Source organism: Pleurodeles waltl, chromosome 2_1, assembly GCF_031143425.1.
Source record: "Pleurodeles waltl isolate 20211129_DDA chromosome 2_1, aPleWal1.hap1.20221129, whole genome shotgun sequence".
Lineage (NCBI taxonomy): Eukaryota > Metazoa > Chordata > Amphibia > Caudata > Salamandridae > Pleurodeles > Pleurodeles waltl.
Window position 1 is genome coordinate 606159443 of NC_090438.1, and position 24097 is coordinate 606183539.

At 44.8% G+C, this 24097-nt stretch overlaps 1 protein-coding gene across 3 annotated transcripts in view; it reads right to left on the bottom strand.

Annotated features, from left to right (window-relative positions):
* The window catches only part of ELMO1 (engulfment and cell motility 1), a 1154836-nt gene that overhangs the window by 604607 nt on the left and 526132 nt on the right, over positions 1 to 24097 (bottom strand). For all 3 annotated transcript variants that reach the window (XM_069215589.1, XM_069215618.1, XM_069215598.1), the window contains one exon: positions 16811 to 16915. In XM_069215589.1, the coding sequence (XP_069071690.1) occupies positions 16811 to 16915 (105 nt within the window). The remainder of the gene's footprint in view (positions 1 to 16810; positions 16916 to 24097) is intronic.

Below are 24097 nucleotides of genomic sequence, written 5' to 3' on the forward strand. Positions count from 1 at the left end.
CAGGACTTGCACAACCGTATCCCACAGGGAGTGGGAATAACGGCCCAAAAGGCATGCGGTGTTCACAGACCGCAGCGCGAGGCTGGAGGAAGAAAATAACTTCTTACTAAATTGTTCCAGCCTTTTGGATTCCCTATACGGGGGTGCGGAAGGGAACGCGCCAGAAGAAGAGGACGCCTGGATAACAAGACTCTCAGGCGTAGGATGTTGGGACAGGAACTTTGGGTCGTTCGGCACAGGCTGATGGTGGAGAGCGATAGTCCTGTTCACAGGAGCCCCTGTGTTGAGTTTTGACCATGTACCCAAAAGGACGTCAATGAGGGCTTCATTAAATGAGAGAAGGGGTTCAGACGTAGAAGCCCCAGGCTGAAGCACCTCCGTCATCAGGTTAGACCTGACTTCGACAGTAGGTAGCTCAAGGCCAAGCACCTCAGCCACCCTACTACCCACCATACCATAGGTAGCTCCCTCCGCCGTAGCCACGGTAGGAGGAGACAGCATGCCAGAGTCAGGAGAAGTATCAAGACCACTGACTTCACCCAAGACCCGTGCCCAGTCTATAGTAGGGTCTTCCTAGTATTCATAAGGGTCCAGGGACCCTCCAATTCCTTCCGTATTCGTACCCATAGGAAAATGGGGTCAGAATCCGACCTCGGGCGAATGGGGCCCACCAAAGCCAATGGCGGCGGCGGCCGATGCCGCTCTGACTTCGAGTCGTCGGGAATGAGAATCGGGTCGACGTCGATAGTGGGCACTACCGATGTCGGAGCGTTGCTAAACAACCCGGCGCCGGGAAAGGTCTTGACTGTGCGACCGGCGGCGGTGCGGATCCACGCACGGATCCGGAGGTGACCTCGGTGGCCGGGGCCGAAGCCGCCGGCGTGGAACCCGAAGGCCCCTCAGCCAAGCCCCTTAGGCCCAAAGGTGCCTTATCGGGGTCGGCACGCCCAAAGATGAGGCGCATGGCCTCGTGGAACTCCTTGAGTTGGGCGGGGACGCTCTGGCTCCGGGAAACTCAGGGAAGCGTGGAGTCGACCCAGACGTAGGCTCCGAGGACGGAGGCCTAGTTTGTGGACACTAGTCCCGCGTCGCGACGGCCGAGTGACGGGGTGAAGTCGGAGAGCGATGGGACTTCTTCTTCTTACCTTGACCCGAAGATTTAGAAGAAGACGAGTTGTGGAGGCTCCGCGACCGATCTCGAGACCTTCCTCTCGATTGAGATCGGGATCTACGTGGAGTCGAGTGCCGGGCCGCCATCAGCTTTAGGGACCGCTCCCTCAAAGCCTTCGGATGCATTGCCCGGCACTCGGAGCACGACTTCGGGTCGTAGTCACGCTCGAGGCACCACAGGCAGACACGATGAGGGTCCGTCACCGACATCATGCGGTGGCAGTCCTCGCACGGCTTGAACCCGGTCTTCGGGGACATCCTCGTCACACCAAGGTCGCACCAAAAAATATCGACAAAACGGTTGAATTCGACCAAAAAATTGCCGAGGGCCGCTCTCACTCGGGTCAGCGTGTGGCGTGGAGGTATTTCCATTTCCTACGTCAAACCGTTCGCTGCCTTCAGAGCCTTTTGTTATTCATCTTATTATCCTGATCCAGACCAAGTTGCCCTCAGCCCAAATTTAAAGTACTCAGATATGTTATATGTACAGTGTAACTTACAAGTTTAATTATTGTCAGTGTTAGACCTGCCAGCTCTTGGTGTGGGTTGCCCTCCCTTTTGGCTTCTGACCTGTTTTTGATTGTGTGCTGAATTTCGTTTTTGCTGGCATTAGGACTCTGGGCACTTTACCACTGCTGACCCGTGCAAAAGTGCAAGTGCTCTCTGTCTAAATGGTAATGGTGATTGGTTTATCCATGATTGGCATATTTTATTTACTAGTAAGACCCTCGCAGTGTGCACCATGTGTGCCCAGGACCTGTAAATCAAATGCTACTAGTGGGCCTGCACCAGTGATTTGCCACCCACATAAGTAGCCCTGTAAACATGTCTCAGACTTCCCACTGCAGTGTCTGAGCATGCAATTTTGAGCTGCCAATTTGACCTGGTAAGTGCACACGGCCCGAACCGACCCTTTTACTACATGTAAGTCACACCTAAAGTAGGCCCAAGGCAGTCCCATGGACAGGGTGCAGTGTATTTCAAAGGTAGGACATGTATCGATGTGTTTTGCATGTCCTGATACTGCTAAATTTTTTTCACTATTGCCAGGCCCATCTGCCCCATAGGGTAACAAGGGGAATGTCTTGAAATATCTTTTACGTGTAATTTCCCGATTGGGAGCAGATATAGATTTGGAGTTTGGAGTCTCTGAACTTTCAGTTTAAAATTACATCTTTTGGTGAAGTTGGTTTTTGAATTAATAATGTCTCCTTTAGATAGTGGACATTTCTTGCTTAACTATTTTGTGCCTCTGCCTGGCTGTGGAATACGCACCTGGGTCAAGATGGCAGTTAGGCTGTTTGTTAATTCACTCTAGACAGCCACACAAAGGGAGATGAGGTGTGCCCTGCATTTCCTCATGGGTCTTCCTTAGCTAGAGTGGTGGGATGAGCTGACACTTGCACCTTGATAGGGCTGTGTCTGTCCTGACACAAAGCAGTCTCCAACCCCTTGTAGTGCACTACAAAAGACTTTTATTTAAAGTTTGCCTTCTTCAAAGACAGAAATGGGTATAAGTATTAGACCTCTGACCCCACAAAGTTATAATCCTTCTGGACAGAGGACATTCTGACAGGAAGACAAGCTGGATGGTATAGGAGGGACTGACACTCTGCCTGTTGCTTTGCTGTGCTGGCCTGCTGCTTGCTTCTCCTGTTCTGGGAGTGAAAGAACTGGTCTCTGCTTTCTACATCCTGCTTCCAAAGGTTCTCCAAGGGCTTAGACTGAGCTTGCCTTCCATTAAGAAGTTTAAGGTACATCAACAACTTCATTTTCAAGCACCTGGGTTCTCTTGCTGATGGCCCTGACTGTGCCAAATCCAGTTCCTGGGCCTTTCAGAGTGAGTTCTGGTGTAACCAAGAAGAAACAGAGCGACTTCAGAACTGGTGCCACTGTCCCGAGTCCACGCCGCTGCCTGCACCAGGAGCCATGGTCCCCGCTGAGTGCACTGATCACAAGCGATGCTGCCGCAGTGCCTCCGAAGGCTAGCCACAGCGTGAATCCTGAGTGCCATGTTACCAATGTCCGTGACACCCGACTACACCGCAGCACCTATGGCCACCGTGGTGTGATTGCGACACCACAAAGTTGACACTTCGAACCTTGACCTTCTGGATTCATAGAGCTTGCCAGATCATGAGAAACCGATGCCCTGCCCCGATGCCCCATCACCTCCCCTTCAACCGCAAGGCCCTGCCTAGCAGTAAGGAACCAATGCCTCATCTCCCCAGTAGCAGTAAGGAACTGATGCTCCACTGGCTCCAGCAACGCCTCACCTCCCTGACTCTGTGTAACATCTTTGCTTCCTCATTTTCCAGGGCACTGTACCTGGGGTTCATGAGGCTCCATGACTGGCCTGCACTCCTTCGCGAGTAGCGCTGGACTGTTAGAAAATACTCCATCAAGACATTGTGGTAGCCCCAGTTGGAGCTATTGTGTTTCTAAGTGCTGCAAATGATTTAATCTTTAAAAATTCATATCTTTGCTTGTGTATTTTAGATGTTTGTCATTTTGGTCTTGTTTTACTCAGATAAATATGGGCTATTTTCCTAAACTAGTGTGGAGTACTTTTGTGGAGTTTTCAATGTGTTACTGTGAGTGTGCACAAATACTTTATACATTGCCTGTGAGATAAGCCTGACTGCTCTTGCGAAGCTAACAAGGGGGACAGCAGTGTTTATCTTAGCTGCTGCAAACCACTGCTTACTAGAAACCCCATTTCTAACAGTCATCTCAGTCTGGTCCTATCACTTCATTGAATGAAAAAGACAAACATTAATAATGTAAAAACTACTTACATAATCTCATTACAAAAATGATAGCCATTACTGTTGGAGTATAGATTCTGCTACCACCAATGTAAATAATGGATCGAACATAAGGAAAGAGAATCACTGCTGGCAATCTTGGAAAGTTGTTAGTACCAACTGTCTTCATTCTGGCACCATCCAGTAGAAAGGCATGTGCTAGTAATGACAGGAAGAGGCAGGGCCAGAGGCTGAACTGCAGAACAGACCTGGAAACCCTAGGCAGAAATGTATCTCCCCATCTATTTTACCAAGCGCTATCATCGTGGGCAAATCAGAGTATCTCTCTGTGCTTCATTTTTCAAACCTAGGGCAGATTTAGTTCACAGAGTGAGCACTGCAAACAAACTCCTCACTCATATATAAATCAAGGAACAATAATGTGTGACATATTTAATAGCTATATTGATTATTTTGATAAAGGACTTTCAAAATGTAATTGTCACTTGGTTCACCATAGCAACACCATTTGCTGTGTATACTCAGAGCAGGTCAAAATGCTTTCCTTCATCGAATAAATAAGCACATACAACTAAAATATTTTATTTTTTAATCTACGCAACATAAGCGAGTAAAATAAAATTGTGTGGGGGCGCTAAAAAAAAAAAAAAGAAAATCTACTTCTCAGAGGCGCCAAAACACCTTGCAACAGCCCAATGCAACAGCCCATTGCAGATCTTCATATTCACAGACATTTTAGGGGGAAAGTTAGAAATATATTTAATACCAAAGTTGTCATAAGTGCTGCAACAGAAAATATAAATGCCTAGATTCTGCCCACCCTGTGAAATCAACTCAGAGGGTGGCACACCTACTTCACTAGATCTACTGACCTCGCAGAGAACAGTACTCCTATTGGCCGGACTCTTGTATTGCTCTTGCTGCGCCAGAGGACTTTAAATTAGGCATATGGTGCCATGGGCGAGGTACGTGGTTTGCTCACCCACCCTTTCTTTTTATTTACACAATTTGTTCTCTGTAACACCCTCCTCTCATGCCTCAAACCCACCCAGTACATCTATCACACCTAGAAGGAACTCATCCACCCACAACCAAGTGCAATGGCGAAGGAGCGTCGTCCCACTGGCTGAGCCAGCAGCTGAAAGTTAAAACGATATTTCACTATTGTTTTATTTCCATCTGCTGGCTCAGCCAGCATGTGCAGGGAGGGGAAGGGCTGGCCCATGGGATAGGGGGAGTGGAGTGCACCTCTGTGACCATGTTAGTTTAGCCATTCGTCGTAGGCCAGTCAAACTGACATGCGCACTTAGGTTTCTCCAACCCGGCTGTGTTGCACAGCCAGGTTGGAGAAACTGCACAGACTCCTATTCACTGTCTAAGCGACAGACCAAGTGGCTCAGACCAATCTGGATGCTGCTCTCATGCTAGTCATAGCATGAGAACAGTGGCAGGATTGTGTGACGCGCCTGTGCTGGTGTCCCAGGGACTGCTGGACACCCACACCATTGAGGGAAGAGGAGCAAGGCAGCGGCAGCTGCAAAGGTACGTTTCTAAAATTATTATTATTTTATATACCCGTCCACCCCCCGTCCACCCTTCCCCTTGAAATTTGCTGCTGCTATAGCACTACTACCTGCCATTCCATTCCCATTGGGAGGTGCCACATTGCACAAAAGCAGCTTCATCCTTACTGGAAACCAAGTGCCTTTACTGACTTAAATATGATCACCATCTCAGAGAGCCGACCACGCAAACATTGCTTTTCCCTGGCCATATCTGAATTCACTCTTCTTAGAGAGTCAACAAGTATTCAGGCATGACACCACACTGTTTTGTTTTATCTTGGCAGCACTGTAGATTTCACCATTAGAGAACAAATCTGCCCTTAGTGTCACATCCATTCCTAGTCATAAACTCTGAAAGTGAAGAGAGGAAAGCAGTGCAGAATCTTAATTTGGAATGTCAAGAAGACTTGAGAAGGGAAAGTGGGTGATGAAGAGACAGTGTAATGAGATGCATACAGGCCAAACCTGCAAAGAACTTTGTGGTGCGAGTTCCGAAATCTATACAAGACTAATACTGCTGCATTGCTTGGCACAGTTAAGAAGGGAGCTGTGGCATGGGGGTAAACAAATTTGTACCAACAGTGGACATGCTGTGAAAGGTTTATGCCAGAAGCCATCATGCTGTGGAGACTGGCAGAGGGACTAGAAGGTGAGATAATGAATAGGCAAAATGAAACCCGCATTAGCACCAGTTCAGCAATATTACAGATCACAAAGATGCTACTACTGGTCGCATCTGGTGCATGCCACAAGTGTCTGACACCCAAGGAAGTGAAGGAAAAAAAAAAAAATCGCCAGTCCTTTGGTGAGGAAGGAAGACAATGGTGGGACTGCCTACTGGGGAGGCCACTCAGCAATAGCAAACACAGAAGGCCTATCCCTTTTGTGTTTGCCAGACGACACACAGCAGCACAAGCCAACAAGCTTCTTCAAACAACCGTGACGGTGGAGGTGTTGATAGTGCCACATCCACGCAGTACAACCAACTGCAGCACCACCTCCACAACCAGCTAAGCCCCACCTCCACTTGTAGGAGTGACTAGAGGTAAAGGCATTTCCCTTGTGTTGGATGGGGCTTTTACAGGCAAGTGCATAAGATGCACACACAGAATTGCTGCCTCTGTCTAGTGTGGCACTTCTCTGTTCTTTCTTTACACTTACCTCACACTCACACTTTGCAGTCCAGCAATCACAGTGGCTTGATTCCTGAGTGTGTATGTTGAGTGACACCTTCTGAGGAGACAGCAGCAGGCACCGATGTGTTTGGGCTCAGATGTGAGGATGCCCACACTCCCTCAAGTGGAGGGTGATAGTCTTTTCCCTTTATGCCTAGAGATGGTCATGCATTTTCAAAAGGTTTGAGAGCCCACGTCGGAGCTAAGGGACAGGCAGCTCTGGTGAGCAATTGATCAAAAACTGGTTTATAGCTGGCTTTAGCTGGTGTCTTTTCAATAGGAAATCCATACATTTTGCAACTCTACCCTCTCTACTGTTGGTAAACTACCTCTCTGCTCTACAGTGATTGACTGAAAGACTTCTCCGGATTAAATATTTTAGTTTTTTTTCTTCATACAATGGCCAAAACACCCATTGGCAACATCAATAGGTCTTGCTTTTTTAATGAGAGTTCATAGATTTATTTGGATTCTAAATATGATGGATCCATTCATTCATCCGTTCTTCCATTCATAGACACTAATCCAAAGATTTATCAACTCTTTGAATCATGCTTGAATTTACTCATCCACACACAAACTCTCCAACCAACGAAGAAGCGCTTTCAGATCGAATTAGTTCTTCAGTGATCGAAAAATAAAGCTGGCCTTGCTTGAATGTTCAAACAACCAGGGTACGTGCCTATACATTAAACTGCCATCCCACAGAATGTAACCTAGCACATCAGGATTTAGGTAAAACACTTGACAGAAGCCCTAAGCTGAGCCCACAAAAATGGAAGCGTTCTGGGAATCAGAGAACACAATAACTTCTTATGCCCGATTGAAAACATAAGTCATGTGTGTGCAACAACTCCTTTGGTTTGAATACCCGGAATTAATGACAACTGCACAGGCAGATGCGCCTACTATTCTTCCTTCACTGGCACTGTTCATTCGGACACTGCAGATCTTGACACTGATACTAAACACTGGCATTACCTATTCTGACACTACACACATACACTGTACATACAGGATACTACAGACTCTGACGCTCTCCATAACCGAGCATACCTTAAGACTACACTAAGACACTGTCCATCTTGGGAGGTCACACAACCTTACAGCACCACTCGACACTGGTCACCGTGAAAACATGTCATCTTAGGAGAAAATTCAAGTTTACTAATTACAAATGGATTCGACTGGTGGCAGCGTCTAGGTTTTAGGAGACAGAGAATGATATGTGTATGGACTTTAGGAGACCGGGAAATCAAACTAGCTTATGCCATCTCAGAAATGTTTGTTAGAAATGCTAGATTATGGCTTGCAAGTCACTATTTTTTGAGGTGTTAGATTATTTTAACTTTTATGAGGTCGTAAATAAAGTAATCTAGCTTTGCTCTGTTGCCTGTGAGAACAAACTTTCCATTAAGTGTAGATCTGTCTCATCTTTCCAACCGCGAACATTACCTACAAAGACAGGTTTGGGCACAAAGGTATTGATTCGTATAACTTTCAAGGGAACTTTGGAGAAAGGTGTATCACCACACACCACCTAGGAATACACCAAAGAAAATGTATCTACAAATATTTGCAACCTGGGTGAGGATAAGTAAGCATGGGGAAAACTCAATAGCTAGTAGGTTTTTTATCACAAAGACATCATGATTATAAATTATTATATATATGTGATGATGCTGCACAGTTGCTTAGGACACATAAGCACATTAAAGACCGAGGTGAATTAAAAAAACATCAGCTATACTCACTTTCAAATTCACCCAGCTTATGTGCCTGTTTGCAGGCATGATGGGTAGTTTATATTTATGGCTTACATATTACCCACAATTTTTGCTCTGCCAGCCCCTGCCCCATTTACAAATCTCTTTCCTGCAGCTCCTCTTATTTGCAGAAATATCTCAGTATGTGAGTGCTGGGGACATTTTCGAGCCACCCACACTCAAGGTAGAGGTGGATACCAGTAAGCAAATGCTTATCTAAAATAGTGTTAGTCTTAAGTCCCAGTGAGCTTCTTCAAGTCTTTATGAACTTGTAGACCGCTATTCCATTTCCAATTAATTTGTGTTATGTTGGCACACAGGGAACATCTTTCTAAAACAAATTACTTTCCGTGGGTAGTGAGGCAGAAATATGAATCACAAAGATTTGATCTAGATCCCTACCACTCGTTCCCTTTTGCTGTTGGTGCATTTACTACTCTGGTCTTTTGGGACTGGTATGTGAAAATGATGTACCCTGCTTTATGGTGGTGTTTTGTTGACGTTCAAAGTTATCCACTGTATAAGCGTGGAAAGTCTTTTGTTATTGCCCTGCTAGATCATCTTCTGAAGTTGTTTGTTCTGTGGATTCTTGTTTTGTCTCCTTTAAGCATACACTTCTGCCGATCTGTACACTTCTAAGAGTTTATAGTCTGCACTCTCTCTAACGTTTTTATTTTGCGCTCATTTCTTTTTTAGATATAGGAGCTCAGTTTTTTCCTTGATGTCTTCTAAAATTTTATTCCAATTTGTTTCTTCTGATTCATCTATGAGATTTCTTGAGCTAGTTTACTACTTGGTTCAAATCCGTTAGTGTTTTTGAAAGATCTTTATGTAATAATATTATTAAGTCAAATTAACATTTTGTTTAAGAACAGCACACCAGGTTTCCATGAATTATGTATTGCGTTTACAGAATGTGGGTTTCAATGAAATACATAAAGGCGGGAGGTGGTTATAACATTATGTTAGTACCATATGTAGTGAGCCACCCGGCCACTACCATACATTGTATTTCACATACATCTCAAGGGTCAGGAAACGCCCAAGGGTTTAAATAAAGAGTGCTGCAGCCGCTCAGGGCTTAGCACGTCACCACCCTACCTAGTGAGTCCTGAGTGTTTATTGCAGCCTGCTAGTAGGCACAGTTGGGGCCTTTTCTCGAGGTACTTACCTGCCAACCAACATTGGCAATGAGGCGGACCCCCACGGTGTGCTGCAGCCACCGGAGTGTGCCTGCCTTTCATGGGCACCCAGGAGAAATTTCAGCTATATCGGCAGTTGACAGCGTGGCCCTGGATGGGCGTGGCCTCTGGCAGAGCCCAGTGTGGTGCAAGGACATTGTTGGGCTCATGCACACTCCGAAATTACAGAGGTCCCTGAGCACGAGCGTGGCTTCTCCTAACTCCGCGGCACGCATTGTGGTGATGCACCAAGCTACGCCCGAGCTCCAAGTCGGGTGCTGTAGCCGGTTAGAGTCCCATGGGAGAAGCTCTCAAGTTGGAGAGACATGTGGCTTGCAGTTGGCTGCCCGTGTTAGTTGTTGTAGCAGCAGAGAAGAGCCAGATCAAGCACCCTCTTGCGTGAAAAGAAGAGAAAGTGCCATACCCAACAGTGGCATATCAGTGAAGGAGGAAATAAAAAATAAATAAAAAAAAAAACAGATATGGGTTGATAAGGAACAGTAGCAACAAAATCAACTACTGGAAGGCCAAGAATAATCCTGGTGACGGGGAAAAATAGACTCAGACTGAATAAAGGCTGGCCTAGTCACTAACACCTGGTCCAGGTGTAGTGAAGCTGAAACCACAAGGTGCACGCAAGCAACAGGAAAGAAAGCCACTAACTCCAGGATTCCCAATCAGTGCATGCTTGCAATGATTAACTTACTGGCATTATGTCAATGCAGCATCAAGCAGCAGCCACCCTGCACCACAGCGATGTTCACATTCCCCAATCACAGCATTACCGTCATTCAGTCAATTGCCATATCCAGCAATGGCCACGCCACAGTGGCTACAAAGCTTTGGAAGGTTGCAACATTATTTTCGCGCCACCCCCAAAACAGATGGCACAGTCAAAAGGTCAATGATGTTGCTCGTGGGAGCCGATGAGAAGAATAAATTGTTTGAGAAATTGCCTAACAATGGAGCTGATGATAATTTTGAAGCCGCTGCTACGGCTCTGATCAGATATTTCGACTTCCAGCTTAATCCAGACTATGAAAGATTTAAGCTCCGACATGTGTGACAGGCAGAAGGGGAGTTCACATTCTTCGCACTGCTGTGCAAGCTGGCGATTGGATGCTCAGGCATTGATAAGCAGGACGAAATTAGGGCGCAGTTGATTCAAGGGTACCACTCGTCCAACCTTCACAAACTCATCTTGAGACAGCCTGGATTCATGTTATATGGCATTCTGATACTTGCCTGTTCCCACGAACTGGCTGGCAGTAGGGCAGAATAAACACCTATGGGGGCATCAATCCCAGCAGACGACAAGGGGTTATCGAAGTGGAAGTGGCCCATGGAGACACCAAGATGCATGCCAAGTTTCATGTAACGAAGGGTGACACTGGCACAGTCCTGGAGTGTCATACAGTGAAGGACCTCGGTTTGGTGGGTTTTTTTTAAGCAGTTCTACCAGTCCCACGCAGAAAACATTATTATAGATTTCCCAGAGCTATTCAACGGACTGGGTTGCTTGAGAGGCATCCAAGTCAAACTTCATATTGACAAAACCATCCGCCCAGTGGCGCTGCGTCACAGAAGGGTACCTCATCTTTGGCTGTTGGTCAGAGAAAGAACTGGAAAAGTTGGAACAGGCAGGACGATTAAAAAAAGTGATGGGGCACACTCCATGTGTGTCACCTTTGAGGTTTGCCCCCAACCCTAAACAACCCGGGTCAATAAGACTATGTGTGGATATGAGGCTGCCTAAACAGGCTTTTCGCAGGGAGAAGCACATCACCCCGACTGCCGATGAAATTGTAGCGGACCTAAAAAGGGGCACAATAGTTTTCTAAAATCAACCTTAATTCTGGGTACCGTAAATTGATGCTGAAAGAGTCATGCCATTATATAACGACATTTTCCACACAAGCAGGACTGCCTAGGTTCAAGCGGCTCAGTTTTGGTGTCTCTTCAGCGGCAGACATCTTCCAGGATGCCATATAGGAAGCCCTGTCAGGGCTTGTGGGTGTCATCAATGGGAGTGAGGACATACTAATATTTTACAGCATTCTTGAACATCATGCGTAATTGACAGCGACACTGAAACGGCTAGTTGAGTGAGGGCTGACGCTGCATAGGCAGAAGTGTGCCTTTTTACATAAAGTGGATTTTTTTGGAAACAAGTTCTCGAAAGAGGGACTTCAAGTAGACCCCCAAAAGAATGAAGCAATTTGATCTGCAGTTGTCGCCCCACAATCAATCTAAAGTTTACAGCTTTTTGGATATGGCCAGCTACTGCGGCCGGTTCATATCGAAACTGGCCACTCTGTCTGACCCTCTCCAAACACTGAACCAAAAAGATGTTCCACAGGAGTGGGACAGCAAAGCAGCCCAGGCATGCCACAAGATCAAGAATGCTTTTCTTCATGATGCAACCATGGCTTACTTCAGCCCCATGCAGCCAATGGAACTGACTGTTGATGCTAATCCAGTGGGCCTAACTGTGGTGCTGCTACAAAAGGAGAATGGGTCCCCATAGCATATGCCAGCTCAGCCCTCACGGCGGCAGTGGAGAACAGATATGCTCAAATAGAAAAAGAGGCCTTGGCCATTCAGTGGGCAGGCAAACACTTCCACCTCTACCTATGCCGTCAGAAGTTTCAAGTGGTTACAGACCACAAACCGCTGGTGTCGATCTTTGCAGGATCGAGAGGTGGGCTGTCCAGCATAAGCAGTACTTCTTCAAAGTCACATACTGGCCAAGGGTAAATAATCCTGCAAATTATTTATCACAACATCCTCTGGCATCTGCTGTCAGTACACAAAAAGACAATGGACCAGGGAGCTGAGGGGTTTGCACGGATGGTCACCGAGATGTTGTGCCCTCGGGCAATTTCTTTGGCTGAGATTGCAGAGGCGGACAAGGCTGACGCAGGCTTTGAGAAGGTCAAGGAAGTGCTTCAAACCACCAATGGAAGAATTTTCCAAATGGCATTTGTGGGCTAACAGAAGAGGAGCAAGATGCCAGGTCCCAACTGTGGAGACATCAGGAGGAGTTTAGTGGAAGTGAGGAGGGACTGATCCTCAGAGGCCAAACAGTCATCCGTTGTGGCCTGTGGGCCCAAACTGTTGAACTGGCCCATCAAGGGCATCAGGGCATCACCAAAACTAAAGCCCACATTAGAAGCAAAGTGTGGTTCCTGACGTGGACCTGCTTGTAGAGGAAAGAGTGGGGAGCCACTTGTGCATCTGTAATCACAGAAGCCGCCAGTACCATTCCCTAGTCGTTCGTGAGAATGGACTTTGGGAGCTTCCCTGATCACTGACACACTGGTAATCATGGACAGTCACTCCAATTTTCCAGTGGTAGAATTTGTCAGATCCACCTCGTTTGAATGTGTGAGGCCAGCGCTAGACCAGATCTTTTCATTGCTGGGATTGCTGGATGAAGTCAAAACAATCGTACCCCTTTTCAGGTCCAATAGTTTAAAGACTGCTTGCACAGTCTCAATGTGCAACACCGAGGAATCACCCCTCCATGGCCCCAGGCGAATGGGGAAGTAGAAAGGTTTATGAGGACGTTTAACAAAGCCCTCAGGATTGGAGCTGAAAAAGGAGAGGATCTTGAAGGTTGTCTACAACAGTTCTTGAGAGCATATTGACTAACGCTGCACAGCATGACACGGTGTGCACTGACTGAGCTTTTGACGAAGCTGTTTGGTCAGGACGTGCTGCCCAGAGACCCACTGTGGAAACCAGCCAATTTTGAAGTGGTGGCTACTCAAGAAAAGAGTCAACAATGAAAGGGCAAGAAGAAGCAATAAAGCGGTAGAACCCCTCATTTAAGTGGGAGATTGAGTCATCATTCGAGATCGTCATCCAGGGTGGAAGTATTGCACACCTTTCAAGAGGGAGACCTGGGAAGTTGTCAGAGGAACTAGTAGCCAGGAGAGGAAGCATGGACATTTCGAGAAATGTATTGTGGTTTAAGAAAATCATCAAGGGGCTCTCTGGTGTTATGGAGGAAGGGGGAATGGGGAAACTGGAATATGTGGGCATAGAGCGCTCCTGTGAATAGGAAGGAAAATACTGCAATGGAAAGTGTCAGGACGGACTCCAGCACAACACCCCTGTCTCCATGGCAGGGTGATGACCAAGCAACTTCATTCTCACAAGATAACCCTTGTGGTCATCCATATAAGCTAAGACCCCATCCTTGGCCCAATTAGAGACTGAGAGACTGTGTGCTGAAATTGAACTCCTGCATATTTTGCTTACTGTGTTTATTTTGTTTTCTTTTTTATTAAAGGTTATGAGGATGTAGTGAGCCTCCTGGTCACTCCCATATATTGGGCCTGATTACAACTTTGGAGGAGGTGTTAATCCCTCCCAAATGTGACGGATATACCACCAGCCGTATTACGAGTTCCATAGGATAGAATGGACTCGTAATACGGCTGGCGGTATATCCGTCACTTTACCGTCACTTTTGGGACGGATTAACACCTCCTCCAAAGTTGTAATCAGGCCCATTGTATTCCGCATACATCCTAAGGTCCGGATGTGGTCCAAGGGATTAAAAAAAAGGGTGCTGCAACCGCTCGGGTTTCAGCACGTCACCACCGTACCTAGTGAGTCCTGTGTGTTTATTGTGGTCTGTTAGTAGGCCCAGTTGAGGCCCTTTCCAGAGGCACTTACCTGCCATCCAACACCATATGTGTTGAAAACATATTAAGTCATTGCATTTTTTGGTTCCAGAAAAATGGTTGTGGTACCATGAAGGGCTCCATGGCCCTGAATGTTTCAGAGAAGGGTCAGAGAAAGAAAATAATAATGTACATGAAGGAATGCATAAATTGAGTGCTTAGCATTCAATTCTGGTTAATATTTGATCATTTCAAATAAGTTTTATTGAAGGCATTCTTGATATGCAGTGAAAGAAAGTGCATATAAAAAATAAGCGCTAATAGACATGGATAAGATAGTGTGATGGCAGGGTGGCACACGCCCAGGCGTGGCATGTGCAAAATGGAGAATTGTAAGATGTGTCACAGTTTAGGAGTTACCATTGTAGCTACCCCATACCTTACAGAAATTCAAGTGACCTCAACAACCTTGTTGTGTACAATACCTTGACTTAGTGGTGGTGTGGCGGTGCTCCCCTATGCACAGCCGTGAAGGTGGTCTGCCGCTCTTGCTGATGTGCAGGTTCATACACCAGCTCAAAAAAGCAGACACACTGACTCAGCCACAACCATGTTGGCTTCTGTGGCGACCTCTCGGGGTGTCACTGGGCACAGGCACATGTGTTAAATTTGAAGAGATGGAGCTTCATGAACCAGTCATGACTTGCTCAATGCAAATATTTAAATCTTCTCTAGAGGTATCTTCCTCAGGTCAGATGTTAGTACACTATACCAACAAGGTAAGAACATCCCCTCTCACTCCCCCTCGGGTCATCAAAATTATTCTGGTCAAGGGTTTGATATAATCAACTATGTACTAGTTTCTTGTGCCAAGCCACTGGAGAAGCTGGGTCTTCAGGTGAGGTAACCGACAAATACAACAATAGATTTTTTTGCAGCTCAATGTTCACATTTAGGTAACTGACAAATACGGCATTTTTTTTTTTTTTTTTAACTCCAATTTCACGTGGACACTTCTTGTTTCCAGTGACACAGGCTTGTGTGGGAGCAATTTTTCTGGTGACACCAAACCACAAATAGGTTTGTGGAGTGGGTCACTTTGCTCCGGGGTCATGCATCAGAGAGGCCAAGGCATGAGACAGGACAACATGATCTACTGGCGCAGATTATTCCCAGTGCTTCAGTGAGCTGCCGCTCCACATTTCCTGCCTAGCTCTTCAAGTACCTTCAAGGCTGGCTTTTCTTTGTGCAGGGATACCTTCACCACCCTTATCCAGCATTTAGCAGGCTCTTTCCCTTAAGGTGTTCACAAGGCAGCTCTTTCTAGCAGGATGCAGATGTTCCTTCGGTTGCCGCAGCTATGCACAGCACACGCACTCCATGCACATCCATCTGTACAAAAAGTAATCATGCACCATCCGTGTCCTACAAAGGACCCAGGTGCACAGGGCGAATGAACCAATTTAGAACCAGAGAGGCCGATAGGCAGTAAAATTAAGTAAAAATGCCTGTCCAGTCACTATATTATGTTTGTCAACACACTCAGTTCTCCACCACTCATTGAGCTGACTGTAACACCTGGAGTAGAGTAAGGGTACCTAAGGTGTGCTCCTTTAGACGACCAAGGCCAAATCTGAGTTGTTTTCAATGTCACAGTGGGCCTTTAGTGGCTTGTAGGACTGTTGTGTGTTCTGAGGCTAAAGAATAATTAATTCATTTGAAACGTGCTATGGGAAATGCAGAGCAGGGGTACACACGCTCCAGAGCCATATCAAGGACCTTTCATGTCCAATCAATGAGTAAGATGTAAATAGGAAAAATGCTGTCGCTCAGCCTCACTGATACTCTATAATCCTGTGCCTGTCCTGGGGGCTGAGCCCAAATGTGACTGACACTGGTTACTGACAGGGCTTATCCATTTCCCATTCTCTGTATACTCTCCTGTTGGCTGAAGCAAATTGGAAATCCAACAGCTTAATCACTGAAGGAGGCTGACCGAAATCCTGTTTATTTATTACATATTTTTATTTGGAAAATAATGGCAGAAATGCTGGCAGCTAAGGCTGTAGTCAAGACCTAAAGATTACACTTCTGTTTAGTTTCTCTCACGTTTTAACATATTGGCGAAGACATATGAAAGAGTCAGCGTTTTTTTTTTTGGGTGGGGTGGAGGAGCGACTCACCTCTGAGGCAACAAAAGAAGGCATACAGGCGAACATTTTCAGGATGAACTTTGACCAAAATACCGACTTGTGGATTTAACCCAATTCGGAAATTATAATTCAATCAAGCAAGAGCAGGTGATCTTATAAATACCAACATCATATGAAATCAATAAACTAACTTTCATCTGATACTGGTAGAAATGGAGGAAACATTACAAAAATCGTTCACAAATCTGAAGCACATAACTATCATCATTATTTTTAATCTGCCATCTCATTCCATTCTCAGCACAAACTGGGACACAATCCGCTCACAAGCTGACACCTCTTATCAAATGTGAAGTGTTCTTCACGATAGAAAATGTAACAACGCATAATAAACTTACTCTTATATAAGAATCCTGGTGGTTCTTGGCAAAATACAGCATGTTATCGAGTGCAAGCATTCCCGGTGGTGTCTGAGTGAAGTCCATAGCTGGGTTTACATGGTTCTGTGAGAAGAAACAGAATATTACAGTAAAGATCATTTAAAATATACTCTCTACATCACTAAGGGAAACTCTTTCCATCACTATGGGAAACTCTCTGTACATAGCCACTGTTTAATTTTACATTCAACTGGTCCTTAAATTTAATTACTCCCATTATGTATCGTCTACAGCGACTATGATGAATGAGTGTGGCAGATTGACTTGGGTTGCACGTGCCAAGTAGAGTATGACTCCTACATCCTTTCCTTAGTGTACCAGCAGACGCTCAGCTACTGCATTCCCGAAATGCTGGTGAGTGACGAAGTGCAAAGAAATAAATAGCATAATACTAGAACACTTGAATATCTAGGGGCTTATTTACAAGTCCCTTGCTCCGCCGGTGCGCCACTTTTTATATGGAAAAAAGTGACCTACAGGCAGCGCAAGGGGCTGGTAAATAAGCCCCCTAATTGTTTTCAAACATATTGTGCATTTGACCATACAACAAACAACAGTACATGTAGTGAATATGGTCCTAAAATAAAACTGTTGCTTCACAGCTATATCATACCAACATTCTGTACAAACTAATATCCTTTGTCTTGTTTGTGGTGGTCCATTCACCAATCAGTCAATACAAGCTTGTTGCTCCTCCTACAATACTGTTGTTGATATAAAGGAAGTACAAATGTAAACACACCATCATCATCATCTACATCTACATCTACCTCAAGGTATGAGATAAATCCAATCTTATATTGAAATCAACATTAAGGCTTCCTCTCACCCCAATGGTCCCATCTTCCTCAGGGTCCTCCCTATGCATGTTTCAGCTGTGGGGCCCCATATATCCTTTGGCCTAGAAGTTACTGGTTGCATCATGGCATATGTGTCTATGTGTTCATTGAAGGTTGCCATGTCATGGGTACCTTGTTCACCCCACCACACCCCACCTATTCACATTTGGCCAACAAGAACAATAATGCTGTTAGACATCACGCTCCCTGAGGGACGGTCCTTTTTAGGTTAAGCATAAGTGTACGTCCTCTTGCATACATTACTATACATCTCTTGAGGGCTTAAAGACATTTCATTTGTCAGTTTCCGTGTCCTTTAAAAATCTTGGCTTTCACGTTGTCCATCCTTCCTCTTTGTCCCTCCTTTTTTCATCCGAGGAGCAGGGACCCAGTACAATATCGCTACGTTGTGATTCTTTAGCTCTTGGTTTCAGGGACTACTTTATTATTTCTTTCTCACTGTGTGTGCTTGGCGTCATATTTTGCTGCATCTTCCCTCTGCCATCCTTCCCCACCTCCCACTCCACAGCTTGTTGCCTCTTCATGCCGTGTGTGCTAATTGAAACCCTCATGAAGGTGCAGGAGGTATTTTTGTTTTCATTTATTTACTGGGTAGGAGGTGTTTTTCTAAATATATTTACCTTGTCCATGGCAAACATAGCAGTAGAGGTGCATGGCGCACTCAGCTCACTCCGTGCATGCAACTAATGACGGTGTGTAGCGGGTCATCCACAAGATGGGTGGGCTGCTGCTTCAGGTTGAAGCCGTTTCATAAGTTTAAAAAAAAATACATAGAAATCCTCAAAGCAGCTCGTCTGCTGTGCCTTTCCAAGCAAAGCGGAAGCGCTAATACTACATTATACACTGCACTTGGGAAACTCGCCCCACAATGCTTTGCAGGGAAAACAAAGTGAGCTTTACCCTTGTCGGTGTGCCCAGTTTTGAAATTGTACAAGCAGCATTTATTTTGCCCCTTTGAAATTTAGTTTTGGTTGGGTTTAATTACAGGGCGGGGGAGGTAAGTTTTCAGTGCAGACACGAGAGGTGTAAGGGGTCACCCACAGCAGATTGGTGACGTTACATTTCACCGTTCTATTCAGCAGAACGGTGTAAATGTGTCATTGATTTATCAGGATGATTGTTATTAAAATAAACTTCTGAACTGTGCTCTCAAATATTTCGAATTGTGTTTCTGAATACCGGGCGAATGCTTTGCGAATATAGCAATTATTTCATATAATTTGAAGAGGATCCTCTTGAACTGTGAACTGAGTGAATGGTGTTACCCTCAAAGGTCAGCGGTCATATTGGGTGTTAAAAAAATATTTTAAAAAATCACACCCATTTAAAAGGATGACTACATACCAAAGTAGCAGATGAACCCACTGAATTAAAATTGGAGAAACAACCTCTCTACTCCACTACTCTAAGGACATCTGTTTATTAACTACACCACTTATTCCCCATCCCAGAATCTTATAAATCTGCGGTCTGTTTTTTTTTTTCCAGCAAGCCTATGTATTCTACTGTTTTGTGCTTTCTTCTTATGAAAAATAAAGCTGCTGATCAGTTGCCTCGGTGGACTTTGCTACGAAGTTGATAGTCGTGAAGATGGCCTTAGCAGGGATAAAAGGCACAGAAGAGCTAGGCATTTGTGCTCTCATCACTCATAAAGCTATAGGGAGCTGAGCAAGCTGCACATGAGGACCGGCGGTTAGTGCTTCTCGGTTGCACAGCGGATACCATTAAGCAGATGTTATTGCATGCCACCAAGCCTGCTCCACCTTTAGTCTAAGCCAGCCCAACTGAATGTCAAGAAGACTGCTGAATGACTGTCAATACTCCATTTCATGATAATCACCCACATCCCCGCCCAAGACAGATAACCTTTAACCCCCAAGCCTTTCTTCAGTGGTGAATAATCATCATTAACTCCGAAATAAAGTTTTTATCCTCTTCTGCTTAAGGACAGGTTCCAAGGTAGCTCTGAAGAAAGGAGTAACGTAAATGTAAAGCATAAAACCACAACAATAACTCAATTTAGCTTGTTTTATTGACAAATACACTTTCACTTCATGGAACACTGTGCAGTGTAACACCAGGCTTCTAGATCACAAACACACTGTTTCAAATTATAAATAAAATATATTTTTTATTTCTTTATTTTATTCCTTTATTTTGTTATTTTCTTTTTTTACTTATATCTAGTGCTACCTCTTTCCTAGGCGACAAAAGAGCACTCATCGGTTAAGTCACCACATATTTCACTTCCGATATCAGTGCAATTTTTAGGTGAGCTGCTGAATATTGCCAAAAGTTTATTTCTGATGAAGGTTTTTATTGGGCTTACACAATAATTATATAGGTTTTATTAATCTCTCCTTATTGCACTTACGACTATAAATCAGGCCAATGTATCTGTGGCGGTCTTGTATCTTTTTTTGGGGAACTGTGTTAGCTAGCCAGCAACTCTGATAGTTGGGTGGTGAAAGTGTATCCTATTGTAATTAGCATGGCAGATTTAAATTGGGACGGTCAATGGCAATATTTTTCATTTTTTGCTGTAGAGAGAGGAAGAAGGTAAATGGAAGTGCTTTAGTTATATGCAGGGCAACTGGAAATGTGGCAGAAAAGCCCAAATTACGAGGAAGGGTTGACCAATTTATGTGGCAAGAAAGTCCAATTAGGCATTTACAACACCAATAGCTTTAACTCTCGCAAATGAGAGACCTATTGCATTGCAAATGCTTGTTTAGGATGTCAATACAATGTTTCCTTTTCGATAAAGAGCAAGTCAGAAGTCGTAATGAACACTAAAAAAATAAATTAAAAAAAAAAAAAAAAAAATATTACGAAAAAAACGTTTTAAAAAAGAGTAAATGTACCCACGTCTGACATGGGCCAACGTGGGGATTTCTCAGAAACGTCTAAGAATGCTGAGCTGGTCACTATGATATCCTTCTGCGCTACATTTTCCAAACAAGGAGAACATCTAAAAAGCAAGGTTTTACACCATTTCTAGCGTTTGCTTAATTGTTCATGCCTTTTAGTTCCCATTGATGTCCTAATAACACTTCTTAATGCTGCATTTTAAGTGCACTGCATAGTTTCACACTATGTCCTTATTAGTTCATCCTGTCCTTCTGAGGCAGGATGCAGGTCTGACTGCACCACACGTATTCTCAATATGCCTTTATATAAATATATTAATATATTTATATTAAATGTTTACATCTGAAGTTCAAAGGCACACTTACACTTATTTGAATACTTCAATTTTGCAAGAGCAAGTAAAAGTGGTGTTTTTCAACATTGTTTCCTTTCACATGGGCAATATTTAAATGCAATCAATATTAAGTATCCATGTCTGTGACACAGGTTTTTTTGTGTAGGGAAAAAGCCACATTTTTAGTGGGTGCAGATTTTGAAATGTTGTGCGCAAATTATGCAAAATACAAGTAGATTATACACATTTTGGAAATGACCCTTATATTTTACCACTATGCCAACAACATTTCCAGGGGGTAAGAAAGTGAGCATTTACAGTAGAAAAGAAGTTAGAATGACTGGCGCCAGGGAACTTATCAACATAAGCATGGGACCTGGCTACAACATTAGCCCTTATAGCACGGGGAGAGGGCTTCAATTCTCAGGGGTGCCCGCACAGTTCAAAGTACTGGCATATCGATGAGGCCATCAGCATAAGGAATCGTTTGCGTCTCCTCACCAGACTCTAGGTTTGGACAGGGCATCATTTTGGATTACGGCAACTCATTCATTGTAATAGGAACCAAGGCTGAGCAGAACAATTTATATCCATGTATATATAATAATAATAATAATATCAATGTGTCCTATCAATGTATATAGCAATGTATTTCGTCTTCATTGGGGACGGTTGCAGGACTCCTCGTGCCAAAGCCCTCTCTTGTGCACTGATACCACTTGACCTATCTGCCATATTCGACACTACTGATCACAATGCTGCTCACTGAAAGACTGTCAACCTCAGCTGGTAAAAGTGTAACAGCTCTGGTATAGGTTTCCTCCTCCTTACATAGCCATAGACATCAAGTAAAAGTGTGTCCTTTCCTTTGAAGAAAACTCTAAATTCACTGTGCCCTTCCTCAGGGTTCTTCTTTGTTTCTCATCGTATTTATTGCCTATGTGACCCCGGAAGCAGTTATTCACGATTCCTATCACCTCTACATATAGGTAGATGTCAGAAAGGTCTATTTATAAATTATTACATTCTCAAGCTATCTTATAGAATATTAAATTTACCAGTGGATGCTACATAACTAGATGTGCCTTACTGAGAAAAATATAAACTATCACTCTATTGTGCGATCAGCCTGTCTATATCCATAGCTTGATCTGAGAACTTGGGCTTCACCTCCTCAACCAGTGAACCAAGCACACAAGCACACAACATTGAGTACAAAAGTATAATACTCACCTTTTATCCAGCCTCAAATGCCATGATTATGCTACCCCTGCTCTCAAATCTCTCCACTGGCTCCTTTTACGGGGAAGGACAAAGCTCAAAACTATCTGTCTTGTTCACAAGGAAATAAATATATATTTTTTTTATAATTTCTGAACCATGTTGCAAGTTTTCTGTTTCCTACTAACCATCTGTTAGATCTGACATATTGAGATAGTGTTTCCGCATATGTTTTTGCGTTTTCTAGATTTTTGCTGATTCCTCTCCCCCTTAGCGGCCTTAGGTCCCTGGGTACTTTCCCACTGTAAGTATAGTGTGAAAGTGCATGCACGCCTTCCCACATATGTTGGGAGGTGGCACTGGCCTGTATGTGCGCACTAGCACCTCAGGTGTTTTTAACATGTAACTCGCCTGTCTTAGCAGGCCTGTGTGCGCACTTGCACCTATGGTGCTTTTAAACACACGTCCAGCCTGCCAATGCAGGCTCTTCAGTGTGCAAAGGCATATATGCCCAGAGGGCGAAGAATACCCCTGTGTGTTTTCACTACATGCGAGAGCTGCTGTCCCCATGGGATCACATGGGGGAAGTGTTACAAATATTCATAGCTGCAACAGTAGATTGCAGCAGAGCAGCCTTCTAATGTTTACTATATTTGGATTTGTACTGACAAACCCCTTTTTATAGTAAAGGAGGTTTTGTCAATAATCATGGAGGAATGCTACTTCTACAAATTGGACATTTGTCTGCCCTAAGATGCTTTGTGTACCTTTTAATTTGACTCAGGTCCACACTGGGGGATGGAGGAGTAAGTCTGTGCATTCTCCAGCAACATCTACAAAACTTTGGCACACAACTGGAAGGAAGATCTCTGCCATTTGTGTGTCTGGCTGGATAGATTGGCGGCAAAGGTTTGGCACTTCGCCTCTTGGAGCTAGATCATGGCCCCACTAAAGATTAAGACCTGCCTTTCATGTCCCCATGACAGACAGGACTGAAATTTAGGGGAGACATCTGTAGTGGAAAGAAGAACCCTCTGAACCTCCTCCAACTTCAAAGCCACATTACAGAATAACTACTGCCTTAGGAAGGGACCGCGCACCCTTCCTGCATTGTGGCTGAGTTGGGCAAACTGGTTGCTGCTGCGTGTCACTCTGAAAGGTGCTCTTCAAGGACGGGTTGGCTTGCCCCCTGTTTTCTTGTGGAGGTCTCAGGGAAATCAAAGACCTTCTGTGAGGGACCAACACCCTCCACCTGTGTCATCTGGAGAGCCGTGCCTACATCATCTGCTGGACATCACCTGGTAGCAGCAGTGTGAGCATGGAACTAAGCATTGCACCTGGAGACCAGATTTGAGTGGTGCGGAGTCTTGAAAGTGCTGCCCATGTTAAAGGAGTGTGGTCCTTTATGGGGGGGCCATGACACACATAAGCATCTTGTTGGCAGTAAGTGCATTCACCGGTTGCTGAACTCTGCGTGTCCCGCTTTTGTTCAGAGTGCCGCATTTCTCTCATGCAACACCCAATTGCGTGCTCATTGTGTGCTGTGTCTGATTCACTGGTAGCGACCCTTGGCGGTGGGGGGCAAACCCGGAGCAGTGTCGCATTCTACCTCATGCAGCACTGCTGAACTTGCTTCTCTGTGGGTGTGATGGGATATGTCATCGTGCACCACACGTTTTGCCTCATTCCAGGGAGGTACGGGATTGGAACTTTTCATGTGTGTACGGAATTGTTTGGTGTGATTCAAATCATCACCCACCTGACGTTGCGCCTCATTCCAGGGACATACGGCAGTGGTAACTCATTGTGTATAATCGAAATTGTCTCGCGAGACAAGTCATCACACACCAGATGTTGTGCCTCCTCCCAGTGAGGTGTGGATTTGGTAACTCTTTGTGCACAACCAGGACTGTCCAAGGCAACTCAAGTCATCGTGCCCCAGACGTTGTGCCCCCTTCT